The sequence below is a fragment of the Nerophis lumbriciformis genome, linkage group LG01, assembly GCF_033978685.3.
Source record: "Nerophis lumbriciformis linkage group LG01, RoL_Nlum_v2.1, whole genome shotgun sequence".
NCBI lineage: Eukaryota > Metazoa > Chordata > Actinopteri > Syngnathiformes > Syngnathidae > Nerophis > Nerophis lumbriciformis.
Genome location: NC_084548.2, coordinates 61,777,501 through 61,805,358, shown reverse-complemented (window position 1 = coordinate 61,805,358; position 27,858 = coordinate 61,777,501). Strand labels below are relative to the sequence as shown.

Sequence of the window (27,858 nt, the reverse complement as noted above, 5' to 3'; positions counted from 1 at the left end):
CAGAGTTTATTTTTTACGCACACACTCACGCAAGTACACAAGCATCACATTTGTATCATATTTTTGCCATATTTGTACCATATTTGTATCATATTTGTAACATTGCAGATGTTTCATGCAGAGCAGAAGGCAGGCAGGCAGGTGAATCTCACCTTGTAGTCATGGCAACGTTTGCCACTCGGCTGCCCGTCGTTCACACACGCAAAACCCACGCTAGCGTCGTACCTGCCAAGTACACGTTGCATATAGAAATGCATTGTATATAAATGTATCGTGTATATACAAAATAAACGTTTTCAGTCGCTAATCTCGCGTCAAATGTAGATTTATAGATGTAGATTTAAAGGTATAGACATATATAGATGCAGATATGTATATAGAAGTAGATGTATATGTACAGATGCAAATATATGAATGCATATATATATATATGAAGATTTAAAGCTGTAGATACATAGTTGTTTATGTATAGATGTAGATGTACAAAAGTATATGTAATGTAGATATAAAGATGTAGACGTATAGATGTAGATTTATATTTAGAAGTAGATGTATATATACAGTTGCAGATACATGAATGTAGATATAGAGATGTAAATTTAAAGATGTAGATATGTAGATGTAGATATATAAATATAGATTTATATAAAGGTAGATGTACAAATGCAGATATATGAATATATATATATATATATATATATATATTTATATATATATATGTGTACGTATATGTATACATAGATGTATGTATATATATGTATATGTATACATAGATGTATGTATATATATGTATATGTATACATAGATGTATGTATATATATATATATATATATATATATATATATATATATATATATATATATATATACATAGATATATATGTGAAGAAGATATATATATGAAGATGTTCATATATAATAATAATAATAATAGATTTTATTTGTAAAAAGCACTTTATATTGAGTAATTAATCTCAAAGTGCTACAGTGTATTAAAACAAATAAAAAAAATAAAAAAGATAATAAAAAAATAAATAAAAATAAAAACTAGAACAGCCAAATAGCTACAGCTAGTATGCACATCTAAAAAAAGGCTAGCTTTTTAAAAGAAGGGCTTTTAAGCCTTTTTTAAAAGCATCCACAGTCTGTGGATATATATTTTGAAGAATATGTAGATATATAGTGGCAGATATATGAATGTAGATTTAAAGATGTAGATTTATATAAAGGTAGATGTACAAATGCAGATATATATATATATATATATATATATATATATATATATATATATATATATATATATATATATATATATATATATATATGTATATATATATATATATATATATATATAAATAAATATATATATATATATATATATATGTATATGTATATATATGTATATATATGTATATGCATACATAGATGTATGTATATATATATATACACATACATATATATATATATATATATATATATATATATATATATATACATACATAGATATATATGTGATGTAGACATGAAGATGTTCATATATATTTAGAAGTAGATGTAGATATACAGTGGCAGATATATGAATGTAGATTTAAAGATGTAGATATGTAGATGTAGATATATACTGTAGATGTAGATTTATATAAAGGTAGATGTACAAATGCAGATATATGAATATATATATATATATGTATATATATACAGTATATATACATATATATATATATATATATGTATATATATACAGTATATATATATATATATACATATATATATATATATATAAATATATATATGTATGTATATGTATACACACACACATATATATATATGTATATATATATGTGTGTATATATATATATATATGTATATGTATACATAGCTTTATGTATATATATGTATATGTATACATAGATGTATGTATATATATATATATATATATATATATATATATATATATATATATATATATATATATATATACATAGATATATTTGTGATGTAGACATGAAGATGTTCATATATATTTAGAAGTAGATGTCGATATACAGTGGCAGATGTTACGTCTTCGGGGACGCATAGCTGTGCTGGTGTGTTCCTTCCAGTACAGAAGACAAGCAGGAGGAGTGTGCAGGTAGGATTAAGTATTTTTAATAAATAAAAGGCAGGACAAAAATACGAAACTGAGGACGCTAGCAAGCGTGGAGCTAAACAAAAAACCAAAATGTCACCAAGGGTGATAAACAAGGAATGCTAGCGTGCACAAACTTACTATGAGGAGAAAACCAGAGGAAATGTAAATGTTGCATAAAGCAAACATTGACCCAGCACTTACTGCTGGGTGACAGGAAACTATAAAGGGGAGTGATTAGCCAAAACACCTGGTGGAAACACTAATTGCAAAACTAAGACAGGTGAGGAGAATCAGTGCTCATGGAAACCAAGAATAAACAGGGAAAGAGGGTGCAACCAGGAAACAGACTAAAACCATAAACGTAACCAACATAAATCATGCCATGATCCGGGTAACGATCATGACAGCAGATATATGAATGTAGATTTAAAGATGTAGATATGTAGATGTAGATATATACTGTAGATGTAGATTTATATAAAGGTAGATGTACAAATGCAGATATATGAATATATATGTATGTATATATATATATATATATATATATATATATATATATATATATATATATATATATATATATATATATACATATATATATATATATATATGTATATGTATACACACACACATATATATATATATGTGTGTATATATATATATATGTATATGTATACATAGCTTTATGTATATATATGTATATGTATACATAGATGTATGTATATATATATATACATAGATATATTTGTGATGTAGACATGAAGATGTTCATATATATTTAGAAGTAGATGTCGATATACAGTGGCAGATATGAATGTAGATTTAAAGATGAAGATATGTAGATGTAGATATATAGACTCACATGTGGAAGACGTCGCCAGTGAGGTTTGCGGGGATGCCAGACACTGTCATGGCTTCCACGGCTACAGGCTGAGAGCAGACCTCCTGGGGGTAAACTCTGAGCAGCTGCAGGAGCGTCTCGTAGTCGCCCTCCCTGGTGGGATCATCCAGGTCGAACCAGCGTGTCCTGCAACCTGTCAGGTACATTCTTTTCTTTACCTTCCACCTCTCAACCATGCAATACCAAGAAGTCCTAAGTTGAGTCCTACAAAGTATTGTACCAGCTGATTCATTGTAACGTGCATCTTAGTTGAAGTTTTTGTTTACAATTTGGAGATGTTGAAATCGCCAACGCTAATCAGTCGCATGTATATGGCATATCCAATGTAACTTAGCATCGAGCTAAAGTGGAGCCTTACTTTTGACTTCTTTCTATCAGGCATGCTTGCTTTGTTGGCATGAAAATGACAACCTTCCTTACAGGCAGTCCTCTGCAAATTTCCATTTTTTTTTGTGGACCTGGTGAAACTCACCGTGACAGAAGTCCGAGGGACAGACCAGCATGACTTCATAGTCCTCGCACTGTTGACGCTGCTGCTGGTTGTTGATGCACGCCAAGCCGAAAGTCACGTCATGGCTGCGACGGGCGATCAGAGAGAAGTGAATTTGTCTGAGCGGACTGCAAAACGAGGCCGCGGACTCACGTGAGGAAGATGTCCGCCGTGAGCTCGGAAGACAGTCCACTCGTTGTCCTGGCCTCAATTTGGAGCGGGTTTCTGCAGACCTGGCCCGGGTAGGACTTGAGGAGTCGATGTATGGACTCCACGTCGCCGTCGTTCGACGGGTCGTCGCAGTTGAACCACTGGGTACGACACTCCTGGGACACTGAGGAGGGTGAGGATCATAAAGGGTTCAGTCACCAAGACTGGTGGACAAGATGGAGTACTTCACATTTTATCCTATACTAATATAATGGTTATTAGTATATTAAGCGTATGTGAAAGTTGGACTCCTACCTTGTTTACTTCCATGAAGACCTTCGTAACGTTTTGTAATCAATCAGAAGTATCAAGCAGCTAAAATGCACCAAACTTGGATAAGTGTGGAGAGTTTTGCCTTTTTCCCATCATGCTTTGTAATGGACTTAAATTGGTGTAATTTTGATATTTTTATGGTGATTAGACATAGTTCCGTGACCTTGTCTGTTCTGTTGGTTGGATTTTTTTTTTTGCACCATGACTAGGGAAGGTTGTTTGCAGTAGGTCGTATAAGTACATGTTGTGCATGGGTTCATTCAAAGTGTAATTTAATGTAATTGACCTAAAAATATCATGTTGTCCAGTAAGTAGTGACAAAAAGTAGCATCAAGATTCCTTTTTAAACTCATAACTTCTCTAGGGTCACTTTGAAGAAATCCTTCACTTTTTGAGGTTACAAGGAACACGTAAAACTCGAAGTGTGACTCTTTGTGCATCAAACTTAAATTGGTGTAATTTTGATATTTTTACGGACGTTTGTTTTTATAATATCCACAAAGTTCCGTGACCTTGTCTGTTGACATTTTCTGTTGGATTTTTTATTACTTTTTTTTTGCACCATGACTAGGGAAGGTTGTTTGCAGTAGGTCGTATAAGTTCATGTTGTGCATGGGTTATATTCAGAGCGTAGTTTTACGTAATTGACCTAAAAAAGTCATGTTGTCCAGTAAGTGGTGACAAAAAGTAGCATCAAAGTTGTCAGACTTTTAAAATGACCGCAATCTTCCTGCGGACAAGATTCCTTTTTAAACTCATGAAGTTTCACGGGCCACTTTAAAGAAGTCCATAGTTTGGACTTTTTTTTTATAATATCCACAAAGTTCCGTGACCTTGTCTGTTCTATTGGTTGGATTTTTTTTTGCACCATGACTAGGGGAGGTTGTTTGCAGTAGGTCGTAGAAGTACATGTTGTGCATGGGTTCATTCGAAGCGTAATTTATTGTAATTGACCTAAAAATATCATGTTGTCCAGTAAGTGGCGTCAAAATGTAGCATCAAGATTCCTTTTTAAACTCATATTTTCTCAAGGGCAACTTTGAAGAAATCCATAGTTCAGACACCCCCTGATCTAGTGTCTGCTTCTAAGTCTGTGTGCTATAAAACAAGTAAAACATCAAATCAGTATTTTTTTTAACAAGAAATCCTGCACTTTTTGAGGTTACAAGGAACACGTAAAATTCGAAGTGTGACTCTTTGTGCATCAAACTTTAAATTGGTGTAATTTTGATATTTTTATGGTGATTGGACATTTTTTTTTTCATAATATCCACAAAGTTCCGTGACTTTCTCTGTTCTGTTGGATGGATTTTTTTTTTTTTCACCATGACTAGGGAAGGTTGTTTGCAGTAGGGCATATAAGTACATGTTGTGCATGGGTTCATTCGAAGCATAATTTAATGTAATTGACCTAAAAATATCACGTTGTCCAGTAAATGGTGACAAAAAGTAGCATCAAGATTCCTTTTTAAAATCATATTTTCTCAAGGGCCACTTTGAAGAAATCCATAGTTCGGACACCCCCTGATCTAGTGTCTGCTTCTAAGTCTGTGTGCTATAAAACAAGTAAAACATCAATACAGTATTTTTTTTAACAAGAAATCCTGCACTTTTTGAGGTTACAAGGAACACGTAAAATTCGAAGTGTGACTCTTTGTGCATCAAACTTAAATTGGTGTAATTTTGATATTTTTATGGTGATTGGACATTTTTTTTATAATATCCACAAAGTTCCGTGACCTTGTCTGTTCTGTTGGTTGGATTTTTTTTTTTCCACCATGACTAGGGAAGGTTGTTTGCAGTAGGTCGTATAAGTACATGTTGTGCATGGATTCATTCGAAGCGTAATTTAATGTAATTGACCTAAAAATATGATGTTGTCCAGTAAGTGGTGACAAAAAGTAGCATCAAGATTCCTTTTTAAACTCATATTTTCTCAAGGGCCACTTTGAAGAAATCCATAGTTCCGACACCCCCTGATCTAGTGTCTGCTTCTAAGTCTGTGTGCTATAAAACAAGTAAAACATCAATACAGTATTTTTTTTTAACAAGAAATCCTGCACTTTTTGAGGTTACAAGGAACACGTAAAATTCGAAGTGTGCCTTTTGTGGTCGCTGGAGCCTATCTCAGCTACAATCGGGCGGAAGGCGGTGTACACCCTGGACAAGTCGCTACTTATTTAAGGTAATTAACCTGAAAAACCTCATGTTGTTCACTACGTGGCGACAAAAAGTAGCATCAAAGTTGCCAGACTTTTAAAATGACTGCAATCTCCCTACAGGCAAGATTCCTTTTTAACCTCATAACGACTCTTTGTGCATCTAACAAAATTGGTGTAATTTTGATATTTTTATGGTGATCGGACGTTTTTTTTAAATAATATCCATAAAGTTCCGCGACCTTGTCTGTTGACATTTTCTGTTGACATTTTCTGTTGACATTTTCTGTTGGTTAGATTTATTTATTTTTGAACCATGACTAGGGAAGGTTGTTTGCAGTAGGTCGTATAAGTAAATGTTGCGCATGGTGTGATTCTTTGTGCATCTAATGATTCCAACTGATTGCGATTCCTGTAATGATGATTTGATTCAGAGTCTATTCTTGATTCAAACCGATTCTGGCAATGTTTTATTGGACATAATAGTTATCATGAAACTTTCTCAAAATACGTTCTGGTTGCATTGAGATGGCCTTGAAACGGAACACACCTTGACAGAAGTCTTCAGGACAGGTAAAGCGGACCTTGTAGTCCTCACAGCTGCTGTCGTTCTGGCGGGCGTTGACACACGCAAATCCATAGGTGGTGTCCAGGCTGTGAGGAAGAGGAACAAGGTGAAGATCATACCTCCTCACACGTGGAATAACTGTCCCACCTCAGAAACGTCTCAGAGGTACTCCAGGCCGGGTCTCCCGAGACGGTCTGAACTTCGATGGCGATGGGACGAGGACAGATCTGACCCGAGTTCCTCTGGAGGAGATCACTGAGGTTCTCAAAGTCTCCATTCCCGTCCGGGTCGTCCTGATCGAACCAGTTCGTCCGACACGCTGCGGGAATCAGAGTGGCACCGTCAGCCCGCAGAATGGGTCGTTCTGTTTGGGCGCGTGCCGTACGTACATGAGCAGAACTCTCCTGCGCAGGTGAACTGGACCTTGTAGTCCGCACACGGACCTTCTGTCTCCTGCTCCGCGTTGAGGCAGGAAAGACCGTCTGATGCACTGTGGCTGAAAAACAACCACTTGATATCACACAATCTGCTCCACTCTTGTAATCGGACCCAATAAACTTTTGACCATTGTGAGAACCGGTTTGAATCAGGAGTCGGTTACGAATTGAATCACCGCCGCAGGAATCGGAATCAGATCGAATCGAATCTTAGGCAGCCCAAAGGTTCACACTCCTAGTAACTAACTGAACAATATTGCAGTGTATAATAGCACATTTGTCAATATAAACAAGTATCAAATCATTATAGTTGGGTATTACTTACACATACAAAGTCTCCAAGGCAGTATCAGAAAGTATCCAGTAACAAATGTTTCCGCACCATTCATGAGCTTAACTTCCTGGATTATTGTGACCACTAGGTGTTACAAAATACAATTACCACTCTACTTCGATTTAAAGACAGCATAAGTCCATTCCAGACGGTTAATAATAAATAAATGAATGTTTTTCATAACTACCATTGCACTTGATCAAACCGTTCTAACATTCCACACTACTAAATAATACAAGCATGTATAATTCCTGCCCAAGGTCCCAAGTGCGGACCGCAGCTCGTTATTTAACGGCCTGTGGCAAATTCGAAGATGATTATAAAAAGGAAAAAAACATAAAAACGTAATAAAAGAGCGAAGCTTTTTTTTTTTTTTTTTTTTTTTTTTTTACTTTTGTGTTATTTAAGTCAAAAATGGCTACTTTTTCGCTGCCATTTTGGCATATTTTTCTGTAAAATTGCTCAAAAAATGATAATGAATTAAAAATCAAAGTCGTAATGAAATATTTGCTCCAATTATGTCACAATTATTATTCAACTTTGAAATATTTTTGGGAAAATATAGCATATTTTTGGGAAAAATATAGCATATTTGTGGGTTAGTATGGCATATTTTTTTGAGAAAATATAGCATATTTTTTGGAAAAAATATAGCATATTTTGGGGGAGAATGTTTCATATTTTTGGGGAAAATATTGCATATTTATTGGAAAAATATGCATATTTTTTAGAAAAATATTGCATATTTTTTAGAAAAATATGCATATTCTTTGGAAAAATATTGCATATTTTTTGGGAAAATATTCCATATTTTTGGGGAAAATCTAGCATATTTTTTGAGAAAATCTAGCATATTTTGGGGGAAAATATAGCATATTTTTGGGGAAATATGGCATCTTTTTTTGAGAAAATATAGCATATTTTTGGGAAAAAATATAGCATCTTTGGGGGGAAAATATAGCATATTTTGGGGGAAAATATTGCATATTTTTTGGAAAAATATAGCATATTGTTTGGAAAAATATAGCATATTTTGGGGGAAAATATATCATATTTTAGGGAAAATATTGCATATTTTTGGGGAAAATATTGCATATTTTTGGGAAAAATATTGCATATTTTTGGGGGAAATATTGCATATTTTTTGGAAAAATATTGCATATTTTTTGGGAAAATATTGCATATTTTTTGCGTGCGCCATAAAAATAACAACGCTTTCTTTGACTAAAAGGGCATAAAAAAATACATTTAAAAAAACCGTAAACAAATTATAAAAGCTAATAATTGATGGATGGCTCTAAAGTTGATCTCCCAAGTGTTGGAAGTGGAAAATAAATTAAAAGTTTCACTTATTTTTAACACTTTAATGAATATGACCCTTTTGGATCCCTAAGGATATTAGTGTGATTTTTTATTTTAATGTTAAAAAAAAAAAAAAAAAAATCAATATTGTCATGAATTATTGACCTACTTAAGGCTCCAATTACGTCACATTAATTATTAAATTGTGAAATATTTTTTGTGAAAATATTGCATTTTTTTGGGCGTGGCGCCATAAAAATAACAACGTGCTCTTTGCATAAAACAAAAACAGACCAAACCCATGAAAAAGTTATAAAAGCTTATAATCGATTGATAGATCTAAAGTGAGTGTTGGAAGTGGAAAAAATAAAAAAATATTACTTATTTTGAACACTTTAATGAGTAGGACCCTTTTGGATCCCCAATAATTTTAGTGTCATTTTTTTTTTTTTTACCGTTTTTGTTAAAAAATAAAATAAATATTTAAAAATATCTATATTGTCATGAATTATTGACCTATTCAAGGCTCCAGTTACTTTACAGCAAATACTTTTTTCCGACGAAAAGTGCATAAAAATAAAAAAATCGACAGAAAGTTGAGTAGAAAAGTGTTGAATACAAACATTAAGAACAAAATAATATATTACTTATTTTGAACATTTTTTATGATTGAGACCCGACTTGAGGGAAACCCTAAAGTTGAAAAAAATATGAATATTGTATTAGTTTTAAAAATAAAAAAATATCAAAATGTTTTGATTTTTCAGTTTAAAGTTGTTCATGTGAAATATCAAATTGTTACGTGTGAAAGACGTTCTTGGTGAGCTGAGATTGGATTCCAGCGACGGTTTGAGCCGTCATGTCCAGCGGCTCGGAGCAGATTCTGTCCTCGTGGTTCCTTCTCAAGTCCGCCAGGAGCTCGGAGTCGCCGTTCTCTGAAAGGTCGCCGTCATCGAACCAGGCCGTGTGACACGCTGAGGACGCCAACGTTTCATGATGACTCAGCTGAAAACATCATCCTACTTGACACTGAACACATGTTCCACTTCCTGTACACATGTTCCACTGACTGTACACATGTTCCACTTCCTGTACACATGTTTGACTTACTTAACACTGAACACATGTTCCACTTCCTGTACACATGTTCCACTTCCTGTACACATGTTTGACTTACTTTACACTGAACACATGTTCCACTTCCTGTACACGTTACACTTCCTCTGCACATGTTCCACTTACTGTACAAATGTTCCACTTACTGTACACCTGTTCCACTTATATTACAATGTACACATGTTCCACTTCCTGTACACATGTTCCACTTACTTTAAACTCTACACATGTTCCACTTCCTGTACACATGTTCCACTTACTTTACACTGAACACATGTTCCACTTCCTGTGCACATGTTACACTTCCTCTGCACTTGTTCCACTTACTGTAAACCTGTTCCACTTATTTTACACTGTACACATGTTCCATGTACTGTACACATGTTCCACTTTCTGTACACACGTTCTACTTACTGTACACATGTTCCACTTTCTGTACAGATGTTCCACTTACTGTACAGATGTTCCACTTACTTTACACTGTACACATGTTCCACTTCCTGTATGCATGTTCTACTTACTGTACACATGTTCCACTTAATTTACACTGAAAACATGTTCCACTTACTGTACACATGTTCCACTTCCTGTACACATGTTCCACTTACTGTACACACGTTCCACTTACTGTACACACGTTCCACTTCCTGTACACATGTTCCACTTACTTTACACTGTGCACATGTTCCACTTGCTGCACACATGTTCCACTTCCTGTACACACGTACCACTCACTGTACACATGTTCCACTTACTTTACACTGAACACATGTTCCACTTCCTGTACACATGTTACACTTCCTCTGCACTTGTTCCACTTACTGTAAACCTGTTCCACTTATTTTACACTGTACACATGTTCCATGTACTGTACACATGTTCCACTTTCTGTACACATGTTCCATTTACTGTACACATGTTCCACTTTCTGTACATATGTTCCACTTACTGTACACATGTTCCACTTACTATACACATGCTCCACTTACTGTACATATGCTCCACTTACTGTACAGATGCTCCACTTACTGTACAGATGTTCCACTTACTTTACACTGTACACATGTTCCACTTCCTGTACACATGTTCCACTTACTGTACACATGTTCCACTTAATTTACACTGAAAACATGTTCCGCTTACTGTACACATGTTCCACTTCCTGTACACATGTTCCACTTACTGTACACTGTACACATGTTCCACTTACTGTACACTGAACACATGTTCCACTTCCTGTACACGTTACACTTCCTCTGCACATGTTCCACTTACTGTACAAATGTTCCACTTACTGTACACATGTTCCACTTCCTGTACACATGTTCCACTCACTGTACACATGTTCCACTTACTTTACACTGAACACGTGTTCCACTTCCTGTACACATGTTACACTTCCTCTGCACATGTTACACTTACTGTAAACCTGTTCCACTTATTTTACACTGTACACATGTTCCACTTACTGTACACCTGTTCCACTTATATTACACTGTACACATGTTCCACTTCCTGTACACATGTTCCACTTCCTGTACACATGTTCCACTCACTGTACACATGTTCCACTTACTTTACACTGAACACGTGTTCCACTTCCTGTACACATGTTACACTTCCTCTGCACATGTTACACTTACTGTAAACCTGTTCCACTTACTTTACACTGTACACATGTTCCACTTACTTTACAATGAACACGTTCCACTTCTTGTACACATGTTACACTTCCTCTGCACATGTTCCACTTACTGTAAGCCTGTTCCACTTATTTTACACTGTACACATGTTCCATTTACTGTACACATGTTCCACTTTCTGTACACATGTTCCATTTACTGTACACATGTTCCATTTTCTGTACATATGTTCCACTTACTGTACAGATGTTCCACTTACTGTACACAAGTTCCACTTTCTGTACATATGTTCCACTTACTGTACACATGTTCCACTTCCTGTACACATGTTCCACTTACTGTACACATGTTCCACTTACTTTACACTGTACACATGTTCCACTTCCTGTGTACATATTCCACTTCCTGTATACATGTTCCACTTACTGTACACATGTTCCACTTACTTGACACTGAACACATGTTCCACTTCCTGTACACATGTTACACTTCTTCTGCACATGTTCCACTTACTGTAAACCTGTTCCACTTATTTTACACTGTACACATGTTCCACTTACTGTACACATGTTCCACTTTCTGTACATATGTTCCACTTACTGTACAGATGTTCCACTTACTTTACACTGTACACATGTTCCACTTGCTGTACACATGTTCCACTTACTGTACACATGTTCCACTTACTTTACACTGAACACATGTTCCACTTACTTTCCATCGCACGAAGGCCCAGTGAGCTGAGTTCTGCAGGAGGAGCAGACAATTCAAACTTGATGACAAATACGTTATTTATTATTATTTTATTGCCTGTTGTTTTACCTGAGATGATGAGACAATGAACAGCAAAAGCCTAAAATGAAAACATGAATTCATTAAAATAAAAGGAAAACACATTTTTCTGACCTGAATGAGAAATAAATAAATTACCTGAAAGGAAATCATGATTTTGTTCCTCCTGGTCCTGTGTTGAAAATATTATATCATTGTAAGCAGGTATTTATATTGCACATGTAAGTAGGTAGGTATTTATATCACACATGTAAGTATGTAAGTATTTGTATGTTTAATGTAAGTATGTCGGTATTTATATCACACATCCATCCATCCATCCATCCATCCATCTTCTTCCGCTTATCCGAGGTCGGGTCGCGGGGGCAGCAGCCTAAGCAGGGAAGCCCAGACTTCCCTTTCCCCAGCCACTTCGTCCAGCTCCTCCCGGGGGATCCCGAGGCGTTCCCAGGCCAGCCGGGAGACATAGTCTTCCCAACGTGTCCTGGGTCTTCCTCGTGGCCTCCTACCGGTCGGACATGCCCTAAACACCTCCTTAGGGAGGCGCTCGGGTGGCATCCTGACCAGATGCCCGAACCACCTCATCTGGCTCCTCTCGATGTGGAGGAGCAGCGGCTTTACTTTGAGCTCCCCCCGGATGACAGAGCTTCTCACCCTATCTCTAAGGGAGAGCCCCGCCACTCGGCGGAGGAAACTCATTTCGGCCGCTTGTACCCGTGATCTTGTCCTTTCGGTCATAACCCAAAGCTCATGACCATAGGTGAGGATGGGAACGTAGATCGACCGGTAAATTGAGAGCTTTGCCTTCCGGCTCAGCTCCTTCTTCACCACAACGGATCGATACAGCGTCCGCATTACTGAAGACGCCGCACCGATCCGCCTGTCGATCTCACGATCCACTCTTCCCTCACTCGTGAACAAGACTCCGAGGTACTTGAACTCCTCCACTTGGGGCAAGATCTCCTCCCCAACCCGGAGATGGCACTCCACCCTTTTCCGGGCGAGAACCATGGACTCGGACTTGGAGGTGCTGATTCTCATCCCAGTCGCTTCACACTCAGCTGCGAACCGATCCAGTGAGAGCTGAAGATCCTGGCCAGATGAAGCCATCAGGACCAAATCATCTGCAAAAAGCAGAGACCTAATCCTGCAGTCACCAAACCGGATCCCCTCAACGCCTTGACTGCGCCTAGAAATTCTGTCCATAAAAGTTATGAACAGAATCGGTGACAAAGGGCAGCCTTGGCGGAGTCCAACCCTCACCGGAAACGTGTCCGACTTACTGCCGGCAATGCGAACCAAGCTCTGACACTGATCATACAGGGAGCGGACCGCCACAATCAGACAGTCCGAAACCCCATACTCTCTGAGCACTCCCCACAGGACTTCCCGAGGGACACAGTCGAATGCCTTCTCCAAGTCCACAAAGCACATGTAGACTGGTTGGGCAAACTCCCATGCACCCTCAAGGACCCTGCCGAGAGTATAGAGCTGGTCCACAGTTCCACGACCAGGACGAAAACCACACTGTTCCTCTTGAATCCGAGGTTCGACTATCCGGCGTAGCCTCCTCTCCAGTACACCTGAATAGACCTTACCGGGAAGGCTGAGGAGTGTGATCCCACGATAGTTAGAACACACCCTCCGGTTCCCCTTTTTAAAGAGAGGAACCACCACCCCGGTCTGCCAATCCAGAGGTACCGCCCCCGATGTCCACGCGATGCTGCAGAGTCTTGTCAACCAAGACAGCCCTACAGCATCCAGAGCCTTAAGGAACTCCGGGCGGATCTCATCCACCCCCGGGGCCTTGCCACCGAGGAACTTTTTAACTACCTCAGCAACCTCAGCCCCAGAAATAGGAGAGCCCACCACAGATTCCCCAGGCACTGCTTCCTCATAGGAAGACGTGTTGGTGGGATTGAGGAGGTCTTCGAAGTATTCCCTCCACCGATCCACAACTTCCGCAGTCGAGGTCAGCAGAACACCATCCGCACCATACACGGTGTTGGTAGTGCACTGCTTCCCCTTCCTGAGGCGGCGGATGGTGGTCCAGAATCGCTTCGAAGCCGTCCGGAAGTCGTTTTCCATGGCTTCCCCGAACTCCTCCCATGTCCGAGTTTTTGCCTCCGCGACCGCTGAAGCCGCACACCGCTTGGCCTGTCGGTACCTGTCCGCTGCCTCAGGAGTCCCATGAGCCAAAAGAACCCGATAGGACTCCTTCTTCAGCTTGACGGCATCCCTCACCGCCGGTGTCCACCAACGGGTTCTAGGATTACCGCCACGACAGGCACCAACTACCTTGCGGCCACAGCTCCAATCAGCCGCCTCGACAATAGAGGTGCGGAACATGGTCCACTCGGACTCAATGTCCAGCACCTCCCTCGTGACATGTTCAAAGTTCTTCCGGAGGTGGGAATTGAAACTCTCTCTGACAGGAGACTCTGCCAGACGTTCCCAGCAAACCCTCACAATGCGTTTGGGCCTGCCAGGTCTGTCCGGCATCCTCCCCCACCATCGCAGCCAACTCACCACCAGGTGGTGATCGGTAGAAAGCTCCGCCCCTCTCTTCACCCGAGTGTCCAAAACATGAGGCCGCAAATCCGATGACACAACTACAAAGTCGATCATAGAACTGCGGCCTAGGGTGTCCTGGTGCACATGTTTAATGTAAATAGGTAGGTATTTATATCGCACATGTAAGTATGTAAGTATTTGTATCAAACATGTTTAATGTAAGTATGCAGGTATTTATATTGCACATGTAATTATGTAAGTATTTGTATCAAACATGTTTAATGTAAGTATGTAAGTATTTGTATCTCACATGTTTAATGTAAGTGTGTAGGCATTTATATCACACATGTAAGTATTTGTATCAAACATGTTTAATGGAAGTATGCAGGTATTTATATCGCACATGTAATCATGTAAGTATTTGTATCAAACATGTTTGATGTAAATATGTTAGTATTTATATTGCACATTTTTATTTTAAGTATATAGGGATTTATATCACACATGTAAGTATTTGTATCAAACATGTTTAATGTAAATATGCAGGTATTCATATCGCACGTGTAATTATGTAAGTATTTGTATCAAACATGTTTGATGTAAATATGTTAGTATTTATGTCGCACATGTTTAATTTAAGTATGTGGGGATTTATATCACACATGTAGGTATTTGTATCAAACATGTTTAATGTAAGTACGCAGGTATTTATATTGCACATGTAATTATGTAAGTATTTGTATCAAACATGTTTAATGTAAGTATGCAGGTATTTATATTGCACGTTTAATTATGTAAATATTTGTATCAAACTTGTTTAATGTAAGTATGTAGGTATTTATATTGCACGTGTAATTATTTAAGTATTTGTATCAAACATGTTTGATGTAAATATGTTAGTATTTATATCGCACATGTTTAATTTAAGTATGTAGGGATTTATATCACACATGTAAGTATTTGTATCAAACATTTTTAATGTAAGTATGGAGGTATTTATATCACACGTGTAATTATGCAAGTATTTGTATCAAACATGTTAGATGTAAATATGTTAGTATTTAAATTGCACATGTTTATTTTAAGTATATAGGGATTTATATCACACATGTAAGTATTTGTATCAAACATATTTAATGTAAGTATGCAGGTATTTATATCACACGTGTATTTATGTAAGTATTTGTATCAAACATGTTTGATGTAAGTATGTAAGTATTTATATCGCACATGTTTAATTTAAGTATTTGTATCACACAAGTTTATTGTCAGTATGTAAGTATTTATATCAAACATGTTTAATGTAAGTATGCAAGTATTTATATCGCACATGTTTAATTTAAGTAGTTATATCACACAAGTTTAATGTAAGTGTTCATATTACACGTTTGATGTAAGTATGTGTATCGCACATGTTTAATGTAGGTATGCAAGTATTTATATCACACATGTTTAATGCAAGTATGTAAGTATTTATATCACAGATGTTTAATGTAAGTACGTAAGTATTTGTATCGGACATTTTTAATGTAAGTACGTAAGTATTTATATCGCACATGTTGGTATTTGTATCAAACAACTTTAATGTAAGTATGTAAGTATTTATACCACACATGTTTAATGCAAGTATGTAAGTATTTATATCACACATGTTTGATGTAAGTATTTGTATCGAACGTGTTTAATGCAAGTACGTAAGTATTTATATCGCACATGTTTAATGTAAGTATTTGTATCGCACATGTTTAATGCAAGTATGTAAGTATTTGTATTGGATGTGTTTAATGTAAGTACGTAAGTATTTGTATCGCACATGTTTAATGTAAGTATTTGTATCGCACATGTTTAATGCACGTATGTAAGTATTTGTATTGGACGTGTTTAATGCAAGTACATTAAGTATTTGTATCGCACATGTTTAATGTAAGTATTTGTATCGCACATGTTTAATGCAAGTATGTAAGTATTTGTATCGGACCTGTCTAATGTAAGTACGTAAGTATTTGTATCGCACCTGTTTAATGTAAGTATTTGTATCGCACATGTTTAATGCAAGTATGTAAGTATTTGTATCGCACATGTTTAATGTAAGTATGTAAGTATTTGTATCGCACATGTTTAATGTAAGTATTTGTATCGCACATGTTTAATGCAAGTATGTAAGTATTTGTATCGGACGTGTCTAATATAAGTACGTAAGTATTTGTATCGCACATGTTTAATGTAAGTATTTGTATCGCACATGTTTAATGCAAGTATGTAAGTATTTGTATCGGACGTGTTTAATGTAAGTACGTAAGTATTTATATCGCACATGTTTAATGCAACTGAAGTATTTGTATCGGACGTGTTTAAAAAAAGAGAGAACAACAATAAACGAGTAACGAAAAAAAGACCAACAATATTGTGTTTTGAACACGTAGGCAATGTTTACATCACATATTTGTAGTTTCAGGTTCTAACATGTCCAAAAAGGAGTAGGAAGAAGCAGAGCTTTTAAAAAAAAATGTATACAGTATTTCTCTCCAGAAATATTTTCTAACACAAAAGTTCACTTCCTTTTTCAATCTTTAACTCAACAATAACAAATAAACAAATATAAACACAGCGCACATGAATATATGAAAGGTTGTATTTAACGTGTGAAAATCAAAAAGTTTGTTGTTTACTTACGTTGTCACAGGGAGACGTTCTTGCTGCAAAAGCACGTCTTCACTCCTCACCTGGCCGATAAAAAGTCACCTGTGGGAGTCTGAGGGCGTGTGCTGCTGCCTTTTGTGTCTCCGGGCTTCTCACAACTCTCACTTTAGCCACACAAACAATACACAACATTGTTGTCTTTCAAAGCACGCTGACCCTACACACAGCCACACCAGGTGGAACTATGAACAAACTGATGAGCTAATATATATATAGATATATATCACAGGGGCCAACACATATATCTATATATATATATATATATATATATACAAACCCCGTTTCCATATGAGTTGGGAAATTGTGTTAGTTGTAAATATAAACGGAATACAATGATTTGCAAATCCTTTTCAACCCATGTTTAGTTGAATATGCTACAAAGACAACATATTTGATGTTCAAACTCATAAACTTTTTTTTTTTTTTTCAAATAATAACTAACTTAGAATTTCATGGCTGCAACACGTGCCAAAGTAGTTGGGAAAGGGCATGTTCACCACTGTGTTACATGGCCTTTCCTTTTAACAACACTCAGTAAATGTTTGGGAACTGAGGAGACACATTTTTTAAGCTTCTCAGGTGGAATTCTTTCCCATTCTTGCTTGATGTACAGCTTAAGTTGTTCAACAGTTCGAGGGTCTCCGTTGTGGTATTTTAGGCTTCATAATGCGCCACACATTTTCAATGGGAGACAGGTCTGGACTACAGGCAGGCCAGTCTAGTACCCGCACTCTTTTACTATGAAGCCACGTTGATGTAACACGTGGCTTGGCATCGTCTTGCTAAAATAAGCAGGGGCGTCCATGGTAACGTTGCTTGGATGGCAACATATGTTGCTCCAAAACCTGTATGTACCTTTCAGCATTAATGGCGCCTTCACAGATGTGTAAGTTACCCATGTCTTGGGCACTAATACACCCCCATACCATCACAGATGCTGGCTTTTCAACTTTGCGCCTATAACAATCCGGATGGATCTTTTCCTCTTTGGTCCAGAGGACACGACGTCCACAGTTTCCAAAAACAATTTGAAATGTGGACTCGTCAGACCACAGAACACTTTTCCACTTTGTATCAGTCCATCTTAGATGAGCTCAGGCCCAGCGAAGCCGACGGCGTTTCTGGGTGTTGTTGATAAACGGTTTTCGCCTTGCATAGGACAGTTTTAACTTGCACTTGCAGATGTAGCGACCAACTGTAGTTACTGACAGTGGGTTTTTGAAGTGTTCTTGAGCCCATGTGGTTATATCCTTTACACATTGATGTCGCTTGTAGATGCAGTACAGCCTGAGGGATCAAAGGTCACGGGCTTAGCTGCTTACATGCAGTGATTTCTCCAGATTCTCTGAACCCTTTGATGATATTACGGACCGTAGATGGTGAAATCCCTAAATTCCTTGCAATAGCTGGTTGAGAAAGGTTTTTCTTAAACTGTTCAACAATTTGCTCACACATTTGTTGACAAAGTGGCAGAGGTGGGACCAAGTCATTGCTTTGCAAGTCACAAGTAAGTCTCAAGTCTTTACCCTCAAGTCTCAAGTCAAGTCCCGAGTCAAGACAGGGCAAGTCCGAGTCAAGTCCAAAGTCAAGACTGGAAAGTCTCAAGTCAAGTCCCAAGTCCTGCATTTTGAGTTTCGAGTCCTTTCAAGTCATTTAACCACAGACTAATATATTTACACAGATTGTGTATGCTTTTAAAACGCTGTATTTATTTATTAAAACAAGTGCATTTGAAATTGTAGGGAAAAAGATAGTGCTGACATTGCACTTCAAAATAGCACTATTAACCAGTCATTTTAAACATGTAACTCATTCCTTTACAGAATAAACACATTTGAAAAAAACAAGTGCAACTGTACTTATTTGCACCAAAGTGTTAACATTGTATTTCCATGGCATATTGCATTGTAACTAGTTCCACAGCAGTTTCTATCCTGTTCTTACCTTATCTCATTGATCTCATCTCATACTGTATGTGTGTTTATGTGTGCGTACACATGAAAAACATAACAAATATATAAACATAACAATGAACAGAGTTGTACTTTTTAGATGTCAGGACCGCATGCAATATGTACACATATTCTTAATATAGTATACATTTTAACTGACCTTTATTTGACTATGTTTGTCTTTTTGTAGGTGGCTAAAATACGCGGTGCTGCTGACCGCCGTCTAACGTTACGTTACTGTGTGTGATACATTGACTAACGTAATGTTACTGTGTGTGATACATTGACTAACGTAATGTTACTGTGTGTGATACATTGACTAACGTAACGTTATGTATAGGTACCTCATGAAACCCTGCTTAAAAAAAAATCACTTGACAAAAAGTATGAATAAGGTAGCAAACTGCAGTGGACGCAACAGATTGCCGTGTTTGCAATGACGTTATAACCATAGACATCTTATAAGTAGACGCAGCATTGGTTGCTGTGACGTGAGCAATTTGCCCGCCATCTTGAAGTGCTGATGAGGGGCCGGCGAGCAGCCTAAACTGACAGTTGAAAGGTAGAAAACAAAGATGGTGTTCAGCGTTTTCCTGCTCAAATGAGCGGACTGTTGAAAATAGGAATCGGGGGATTACTTTTCACAAGTAAGATTTAACATTAACGTACTATTGGTTGTATTTTATGAAAATAATATTACCACAGAGTTGAGAAGGATCAAAGATCTTCAATATTTGTATGTGAAAATCACAAAGAAATATTCTGGGGGAGGATGACGTCCCTACAGGGGTTTGGTTTACAAACTTTCAGCCCCACCTAAAACAAAATTCACCAGCCACTACTGATTATGATGCATTCTCATTTTAGGCAAAGTATAAGACAATACTTTCTTAACAGTATAATTGTAACCAGGAATCAGTCTTCAAGTAACAATATTCAAATACTAACATTGTTGGGTTAAACAGAATTTGGTTTTATTCTGAATCCAGTGAAACAGATTGGTGGTTTTAGCTGATATGAAGACTTTCAGGTGTTTATATATGTTTAAGTATTTGGCAGACGCTTTTATCCAAAGCGACTTACATAAAATAATACATATAAAACAATCACTGCAAACATTATCATTTAAGGGAAGAATGTAATAGAAAATATCAATACAAAGTGTCAAGACAGAATAAACTCTCTGCTGCTGAAGCAACAGAGATACAGTCTATAGGTCCCTAAGATATATAGATATCTAATGTATTCATACATTGTTTATGTAGGATACACGCATATGTATATATAACCTAATCATATAGTTTCTTCAACTTAAAAATAGTTTACCGTTTTTTTCCCCCTTCTCTGGGATTATATTCCCAGTTTTGATCTCGGACGTCTGGTCACTTATAGCGTATAAGAATATTATATTACTGTTAAGCAAACTATGAATAATAAAACACGCCAAAACATGTGTCTGTTATCATAGCTACACGTATGACAAAAAGGGGGTGAAAATCAGTGGTATTCAGTGAGGTAAAATGAATTAAATGCGCTGACAGTTCATTGCTCCTGCCAAATGAATTGCACTGAGTGGAGCGGATCACCACTCCAAGATGGCGGCCCCGCGTCTCGTCTGCGCCAGTAGGCAGTAGCGCTCTATGCTGCGTCTACTTATAAGATGTCTATGGTTATAACGTTAGCAGTGAGTTTGCAGCCTCACTGATTTAACTACACAGCAAATAAAAGTCACGTTACTTAGCCAATAAACGTTATCTTACATTCAAAACTTACCCTTCTTTGTGCAACTTCAAATGTCGAACGAAGTTGGAAGTTGTTGCGTCTCCGTCTGTAATATTCGAACTGCGTGATTTGCATACGGCAATTCGTTTTTTGTTGACCAAGTCGTAGTTTTTATACCCGAATGAAACCAACTTTAACATAATTGTTTCTCACTGGCACGTTGTTGGACAACTCTTCCTCATTGGTTGTCCTGCAATTTGATTGGATGAATGCTGTGTGATGAAAACAACGTAGTTCTAATTTGATTGGCTGTTGTACTGACAGCACACCAGCTGACAGGAATAACACGCTGATAGACAGACGAAGAAAATGAAAAATACGGAGCGCTCCCAAATAACTTTTTAAGCTTTGGATTTTGGGGAAAGTGGCAAGTCATGTCAAGTCATGTCAAGTCAAAAGGCTCAAGTCCAAGTGAAGTCACAAGTCATTGATGTTAAAGTCTAAGTCGAGTTGCAAGTGTCTTTACATTTTGTCAAGTCGAGTCTAAAGTCATCAAATTCATGACTCGAGTCTGACTCGAGTCCAAGTCATGTGACTCGAGTCCACACCTCTGCAAAGTGGTGACCCTCGCCCCATCCTTGTTTGTGAATGACTGAGCATTTCATGGAATCTACTTTTATACCCAATCATGGCACCCACCTGTTCCCAATTTGCCTGTTCACCTGTGGGATGTTCCAAATAAGTGTTTGATGAGCATTCCTCAACTTTATCAGTATTTATTGCCACCTTTCCCAACTTCTTTGCCACGTGTTGCTGGCATCAAATTCTAAAGTTAATGATTATTTGCAAAAAAAAAAAAGTTTATCAGTTTGAACATCAAATATGTTGTCTTTGTAGCATATTCAACTGAATATGGGTTGAAAATTATTTGCAAATCATTGTATTCAGTTTATATTTACATCCAACACAATTTCCCAACTCATATGGAAACGGGGTTTGTATATATATATTTATGACTGTTGGTCACAGCAGTCAGCTTGGGGTTCGTCCACACTCGTGTTGTAAGGCGAGCAAGTGTGGTGGCTGACTTACCGATTCTTTTGTCAACCTCAGCGTCAAGGGAGAAGTTGTCTGTGACTGTGGAGCCGAGGTATGTGACCTGCTGGACGGAGACAGGAGGGGTTGAAGAGCCTGCCGTCTGATCTGATTCGCAGGTAGATTCCTTCCGTTGACGTGCCGAATGCGTCCTTGAGCAGCAGAGCGAAGAAGATGCTGAAAAGTGTTGGGGCGAGGACGCAGTCTTGTTTGACGCCGCCATTGATGCTGAAAGGTTCGGATGAGCTGCCGTTGAAATGTACTGTCCCCTTCATATCTGTGTGGAAGGATTCGATCAAGCTCTTGAGTTTGGGTGGGCAGCCAATCTTGGAGAGAACCTTGAAAAGTCCATCCCTACTGACCAGGTCAAATGCCTTGGTGAGGTCGATGAAGGCAATGCACAGGGGGCCATGCTCTTCTCTGCACTTCTCTTGTAGTTGTCTCAAGGAGAACACCATATATATGGTAGATCTCTTGGCACGAAAACCACACTGAGACTCCGGGTAGACTCGCTCAGCCAATTGTTGCAGACGGATCAAGATGACCCCGGCGAAGTCTTTGCCAACAACGCTGAGAAGAGAGATGCCTCTGTAGTTGTTGCAGTCACTTCTCTCCCCCTTGTTCTTGTAGAGGGTGATGATCTTGGCATCCCTCATGACCTGCGGCACCTGGCATAAGACCTGGTGCGGCGGAAATAGTAGGGTGGTTTTGCAGTTTTTGATGAGGTCAGGTGGAATACCGTCACTGCCGGGGGCTTTTCCCGGGGCCAGGCTGTCAGTGACCTTACTGAGCTCTTCAAGTGTTGGCTGTGCGTCAAGGTCTTCCATGGATGGCACCAAGGGACGAGCTGGAAACAGTGTTCTGCCTCGAGTACAGGTCGATGTAATGTTCCACCCATTTCTTCATCTGCTGGCTTTTATCCGTGATCAGATCCCCAGTGGTAGATTTCAGGGGGGCTGTCTTGCTCTGTGGTGGTCCCAGTGCTTTCTTGATGCCGTCATACATTCCTTTGATATTTCCTGAGGCAGCAGTGTTCTGGATTTCTGTGCTGAGTTCTTGCCAGTATTTGTTTACACAACGCCGAGCTGTCTGTTTTGCTTTGCTTCTGGCAGCTCTGAGGGTTTGCAGGTTCTGCTTGCTGGGTGACTGCTTATATTTGGCAAGGGCGACACGCTTGGCTTTGATCACGGGCGACATCTCGGTCGACTTGGCATCAAATCAGTCGTGTGATTTCGAGGACTTCTTCCCGAAGCTTACCATAGCTGTGCGATGTATAATATCCCGCAGTACTTCCCACTTCTCTTTAGCGGTGTCTCATGGCTGGGTGGTGCTCACTTCCTGCTCAAAGGTGGCAGTAAACAGTACTCGGCTGGGACATCTTACTGACATCGATGCGGGTGTTACCCTAATTCCTGGATCGATTAATCGTCTTTGGTTGCAGCCTCATCTCACAGCGGACCAGAGAGTGGTCCGTATCGCAGTGTGCCCTGTGAAAGGAGCGTGTGTGGAGGACACTCTTTATGGCGGTGTGCCTGACTAGGATGAGGTCTAGTTGGTGCCAGTGTTTGGATCGAGGGTGTCTCCAGGAAACCTTGTGTTGGGGCTTGGACTGGAAGTACGAGTTTGTGACGCATATCTTGTGGAAAGTGCTAAGTTCAAGCAGGCGTTGCCCGTTCTCGTTCATGTTTCCCATCCTAAAATTGCCAAGGCATGAGGGCCACGAGCGTCAGAGTATGTTGGTGACGAACCCCAAGATGCAGAGATGGCAGGCTTTGTCCAGGAAAACATGATTTAATTTAACACTATGGCAAAAAAACAAACAAAAGGGTACAAACAAAAGGCGCGCACAAGGTGGAGAACAAACTTGGCTATGAACTAAAATAGCACAAAGGCTAACTGTCGACAAGAAACAAAAACACTTACTGTGACACGAAGGAACTATGACATGAGCAGAGTGAACAAAAGTAGACAGAGCTACAACGACAAGTATTATGACAGGTAGTAGTGACAACAAGTATTAGCGACAATGACAATAATCCAGCACTGACTGGAGGGGAAGGCAGGTTTAAATAGCAGCTGGCTGATTGACACCAGGTGTGGCCAGGTGCCAATCAGCCACAGCTGAGGGGAAGCAGCACTCAGGGAGACAATCAGGAAATGAAGACAAAATAAAAGCGCTGACAGAAAATTAAGACAAACGCAGAGGAAAAACTAAAACACAGTCAAACTGTCAGGGACAAGCCTGACAACGAGTCGTGATCCGCCCCCACTCTGGCGTTGAAGTCGTCCAATAGAAGAAGTTGTTCCTTACTGGGGACGCTGCTGATGATGGAGGTGAGGTTCTCTTGGAAGCGGTCCTTGACGTCTAGGGTGGAGGACAGTGTCGGGGCGTAAACGCTCACGAGGGTCACGAGGCCTTCGGTGATGTTGAGGCTTTTTTGATTGATTGACTGAAACTTTTACAGTACATATTCCGTACAATTGACCGCTAAATGTTAACACCCGAATAAGTTTTTCAACTTGTTTAAGTCGGGGTACACGTAAATCAATTCATGGTAAGGCGAAGAGTGAGGAGTCGTTCTGAGCCGTTGCTGCCTAGCTCCACCGTAGTCAGCAGGCTGTTCTTCACAGCAAAGCCTACACCATGTTCCCTCGGCTCTTGGGAGCTCTTTCCTTGCCAGAAGTAAGTGTAATCATTCTCTTTCAACGCACCCGAATCTGCCAACCATGTTTCTTGGAGGGTGGAAATGTCCACATTCAGTCTGTGGAGTTTGTCGTTGATGACCGCAGTTCTCCTGAGGTCACTGATGTCTGTGAGATTCGTAGAAAAGCCGGTCATCATAGTCCAGACATTCCGCAGGCCAGTTTGAGAGATGGTCTCCTTAGCTTGGTCGGTTTTTTGGCAGGTGCTGAGAATTCAGTCCACCATTCAGGTGGTTCCCTATCCCCATGCACCCAATGGGGAGGGTAGACCGTAGCGGGACAGCACCTTGCTGACTGGGGGATGGTGGATCCAAAGGAATTGTCAGGCTATTACAATTCGGCACCAATGACGTCCCAGGAGCTGCCGGGATGAGGTTGCAGGCTACAACTGACCGCCTTAAGGGCTCTAACTCCGGATTTTTCCTCGAGGTTTACTCCTGAAACCTTTTCCATGTCTGGAATTAGCCGAGGTTTGGAATCAGAGTTTTTCTTCTCCTAGACAGATTGCCATCCCAGGCTGACGAGCACTGTCTGCTCGAAACGACTGGTTTTACGGCGCCAGTGAATCACCTTCGCCCTTTTCCTGTCAGTAACAGCAGTTCCGCCGGGCTAGAAACAGCTACATTTTAGTTTCATCTGACATCACATGGACAAATATAAGACCTTCTGGAGGAAAGTTCTGTGGTCAGATGAAATAAAAATGTAGCTTTTTGGCCACAAGGAGGACAAAAGGTGAGGCCTTTAATCCCAGGAACACCAATCCCTACCGTCAAGCATAGTGGTGGTAGTATTATGCTCTGGGCCTGTTTTGCTGCAAATGGAACTAATGCTTTACAGAGAGTAAATGTGACAATGAAAAAGGAAAATTACCTCCTCAGCCTCTAGGTTGGGTCTTGGGCGCAGTTGGGTGTTCCAACAGGACAATGACCCCAAACACATGTCAAAAGTGGTAAAGGAATGGCTAAATCAGGCTAGAATTAAGGTTTTGGAATGGCCTTTCCAAAGTCCTGACTTAAACCTGTGGACAATGCTGAAGAAACAAGTCCATGCCAGAAAACCAACACATTTAGCTAAAACTGCACCAATCTTGTCAAGAGGAGTGGTCAAAAATTCAACCAGAAGCTTGCCAGAAGCTTGTGGATGGCTACCAAAAGCGTATATATATATATATATATATATATATATACAGGTAAAAGCCAGTAAATTAGAATATTTTGAAAAACTTGATTTATTTCAGTAATTGCATTCAAAAGGTGTAACTTGTACATTATATTTATTCATTGCACACAGACTGATGCATTCAAATGTTTATTTCATTTAATTTTGATGATTTGAAGTGGCAACAAATGAAAATCCAAAATTCCGTGTGTCACAAAATTAGAATATTACTTAAGGCTAATACAAAAAAGGGATTTTTAGAAATGTTGGCCAACTGAAAAGTATGAAAATGAAAAATATGAGCATGTACAATACTCAATACTTGGTTGGAGCTCCTTTTGCCTCAATTACTGCGTTAATGCGGCGTGGCATGGAGTCGATGAGTTTCTGGCACTGCTCAGGTGTTATGAGAGCCCAGGTTGCTCTGATAGTGGCCTTCAACTCTTCTGCGTTTTTGGGTCTGGCATTCTGCATCTTCCTTTTCACAATACCCCACAGATTTTCTATGGGGCTAAGGTCAGGGGAGTTGGCGGGCCAATTTAGAACAGAAATACCATGGTCCGTAAACCAGGAACGGGTAGATTTTGCGCTGTGTGCAGGCGCCAAGTCCTGTTGGAACTTGAAATCTCCATCTCCATAGAGCAGGTCAGCAGCAGGAAGCATGAAGTGCTCTAAAACTTGCTGGTAGACGGCTGCGTTGACCCTGGATCTCAGGAACACCAGCAGATGACATGGCACCCCAAACCATCACCCAACCATGCAAATTTTGCATTTCCTTTGGAAATCGAGGTCCCAGAGTCTGGAGGAAGACAGGAGAGGCACAGGATCCACGTTGCCTGAAGTCTAGTGTAAAGTTTCCACCATCAGTGATGGTTTGGGGTGCCATGTCATCTGCTGGTGTCGGTCCACTCTGTTTCCTGAGATACAGGGTCAACGCAGCCGTCTACCAGCAAGTTTTAGAGCACTTCATGCTTCCTGCTGCTGACCTGCTCTATGGAGATGGAGATTTCAAGTTCCAACAGGACTTGGCGCCTGCACACAGCGCAAAATCTACCCGTGCCTGGTTTACGGACCATGGTATTTCTGTTCTAAATTGGCCCGCCAACTCCCCTGACCTTAGCCCCATAGAAAATCTGTGGGGTATTGTGAAAAGGAAGATGCAGAATGCCAGACCCAAAAACGCAGAAGAGTTGAAGGCCACTATCAGAGCAACCTGGGCTCTCATAACACCTGAGCAGTGCCAGAAACTCATCGACTCCATGCCACGCCGCATTAACGCAGTAATTGGGGCAAAAGGAGCTCCAACCAAGTATTGAGTATTGTACATGCTCATATTTTTCATTTTCATACTTTTCAGTTGGCCAACATTTCTAAAAATCCCTTTTTTGTATTAGCCTTAAGTAATATTCTAATTTTGTGACACACGGAATTTTGGATTTTCATTTGTTGCCACTTCAAATCATCAAAATTAAATGAAATAAACATTTGAATGCATCAGTCTGTGTGCAATGAATAAATATAATGTACAAGTTACACCTTTTGAATGCAATTACTGAAATAAATCAAGTTTTTCAAAATATTCTAATTTACTGGCTTTTACCTGTATATATATATATATATATATATATATATATATATATATTTTTTTTTTGTAGTTAT

General features: G+C 39.0%; 1 protein-coding gene across 1 annotated transcript; it reads right to left on the bottom strand.

The window, feature by feature from the left end:
- Positions 1–96: 96 nt before the first annotated feature.
- Positions 97–12,307, bottom strand: LOC133614254 (uncharacterized). Its single transcript, XM_061972102.2, has 9 exons — positions 12,278–12,307; positions 9,607–9,778; positions 7,121–7,227; positions 6,879–7,050; positions 6,714–6,817; positions 3,675–3,855; positions 3,504–3,607; positions 2,993–3,164; positions 97–225 (listed from the first exon to the last, which is right to left on the bottom strand). Exons 1-9 carry the CDS (start codon positions 12,282–12,284, stop codon positions 114–116), a joined length of 1,131 nt encoding a protein of 376 aa, XP_061828086.2. The 5' UTR covers positions 12,285–12,307; the 3' UTR covers positions 97–113.
- Between the last annotated feature and the right edge of the window lie 15,551 nt (positions 12,308–27,858).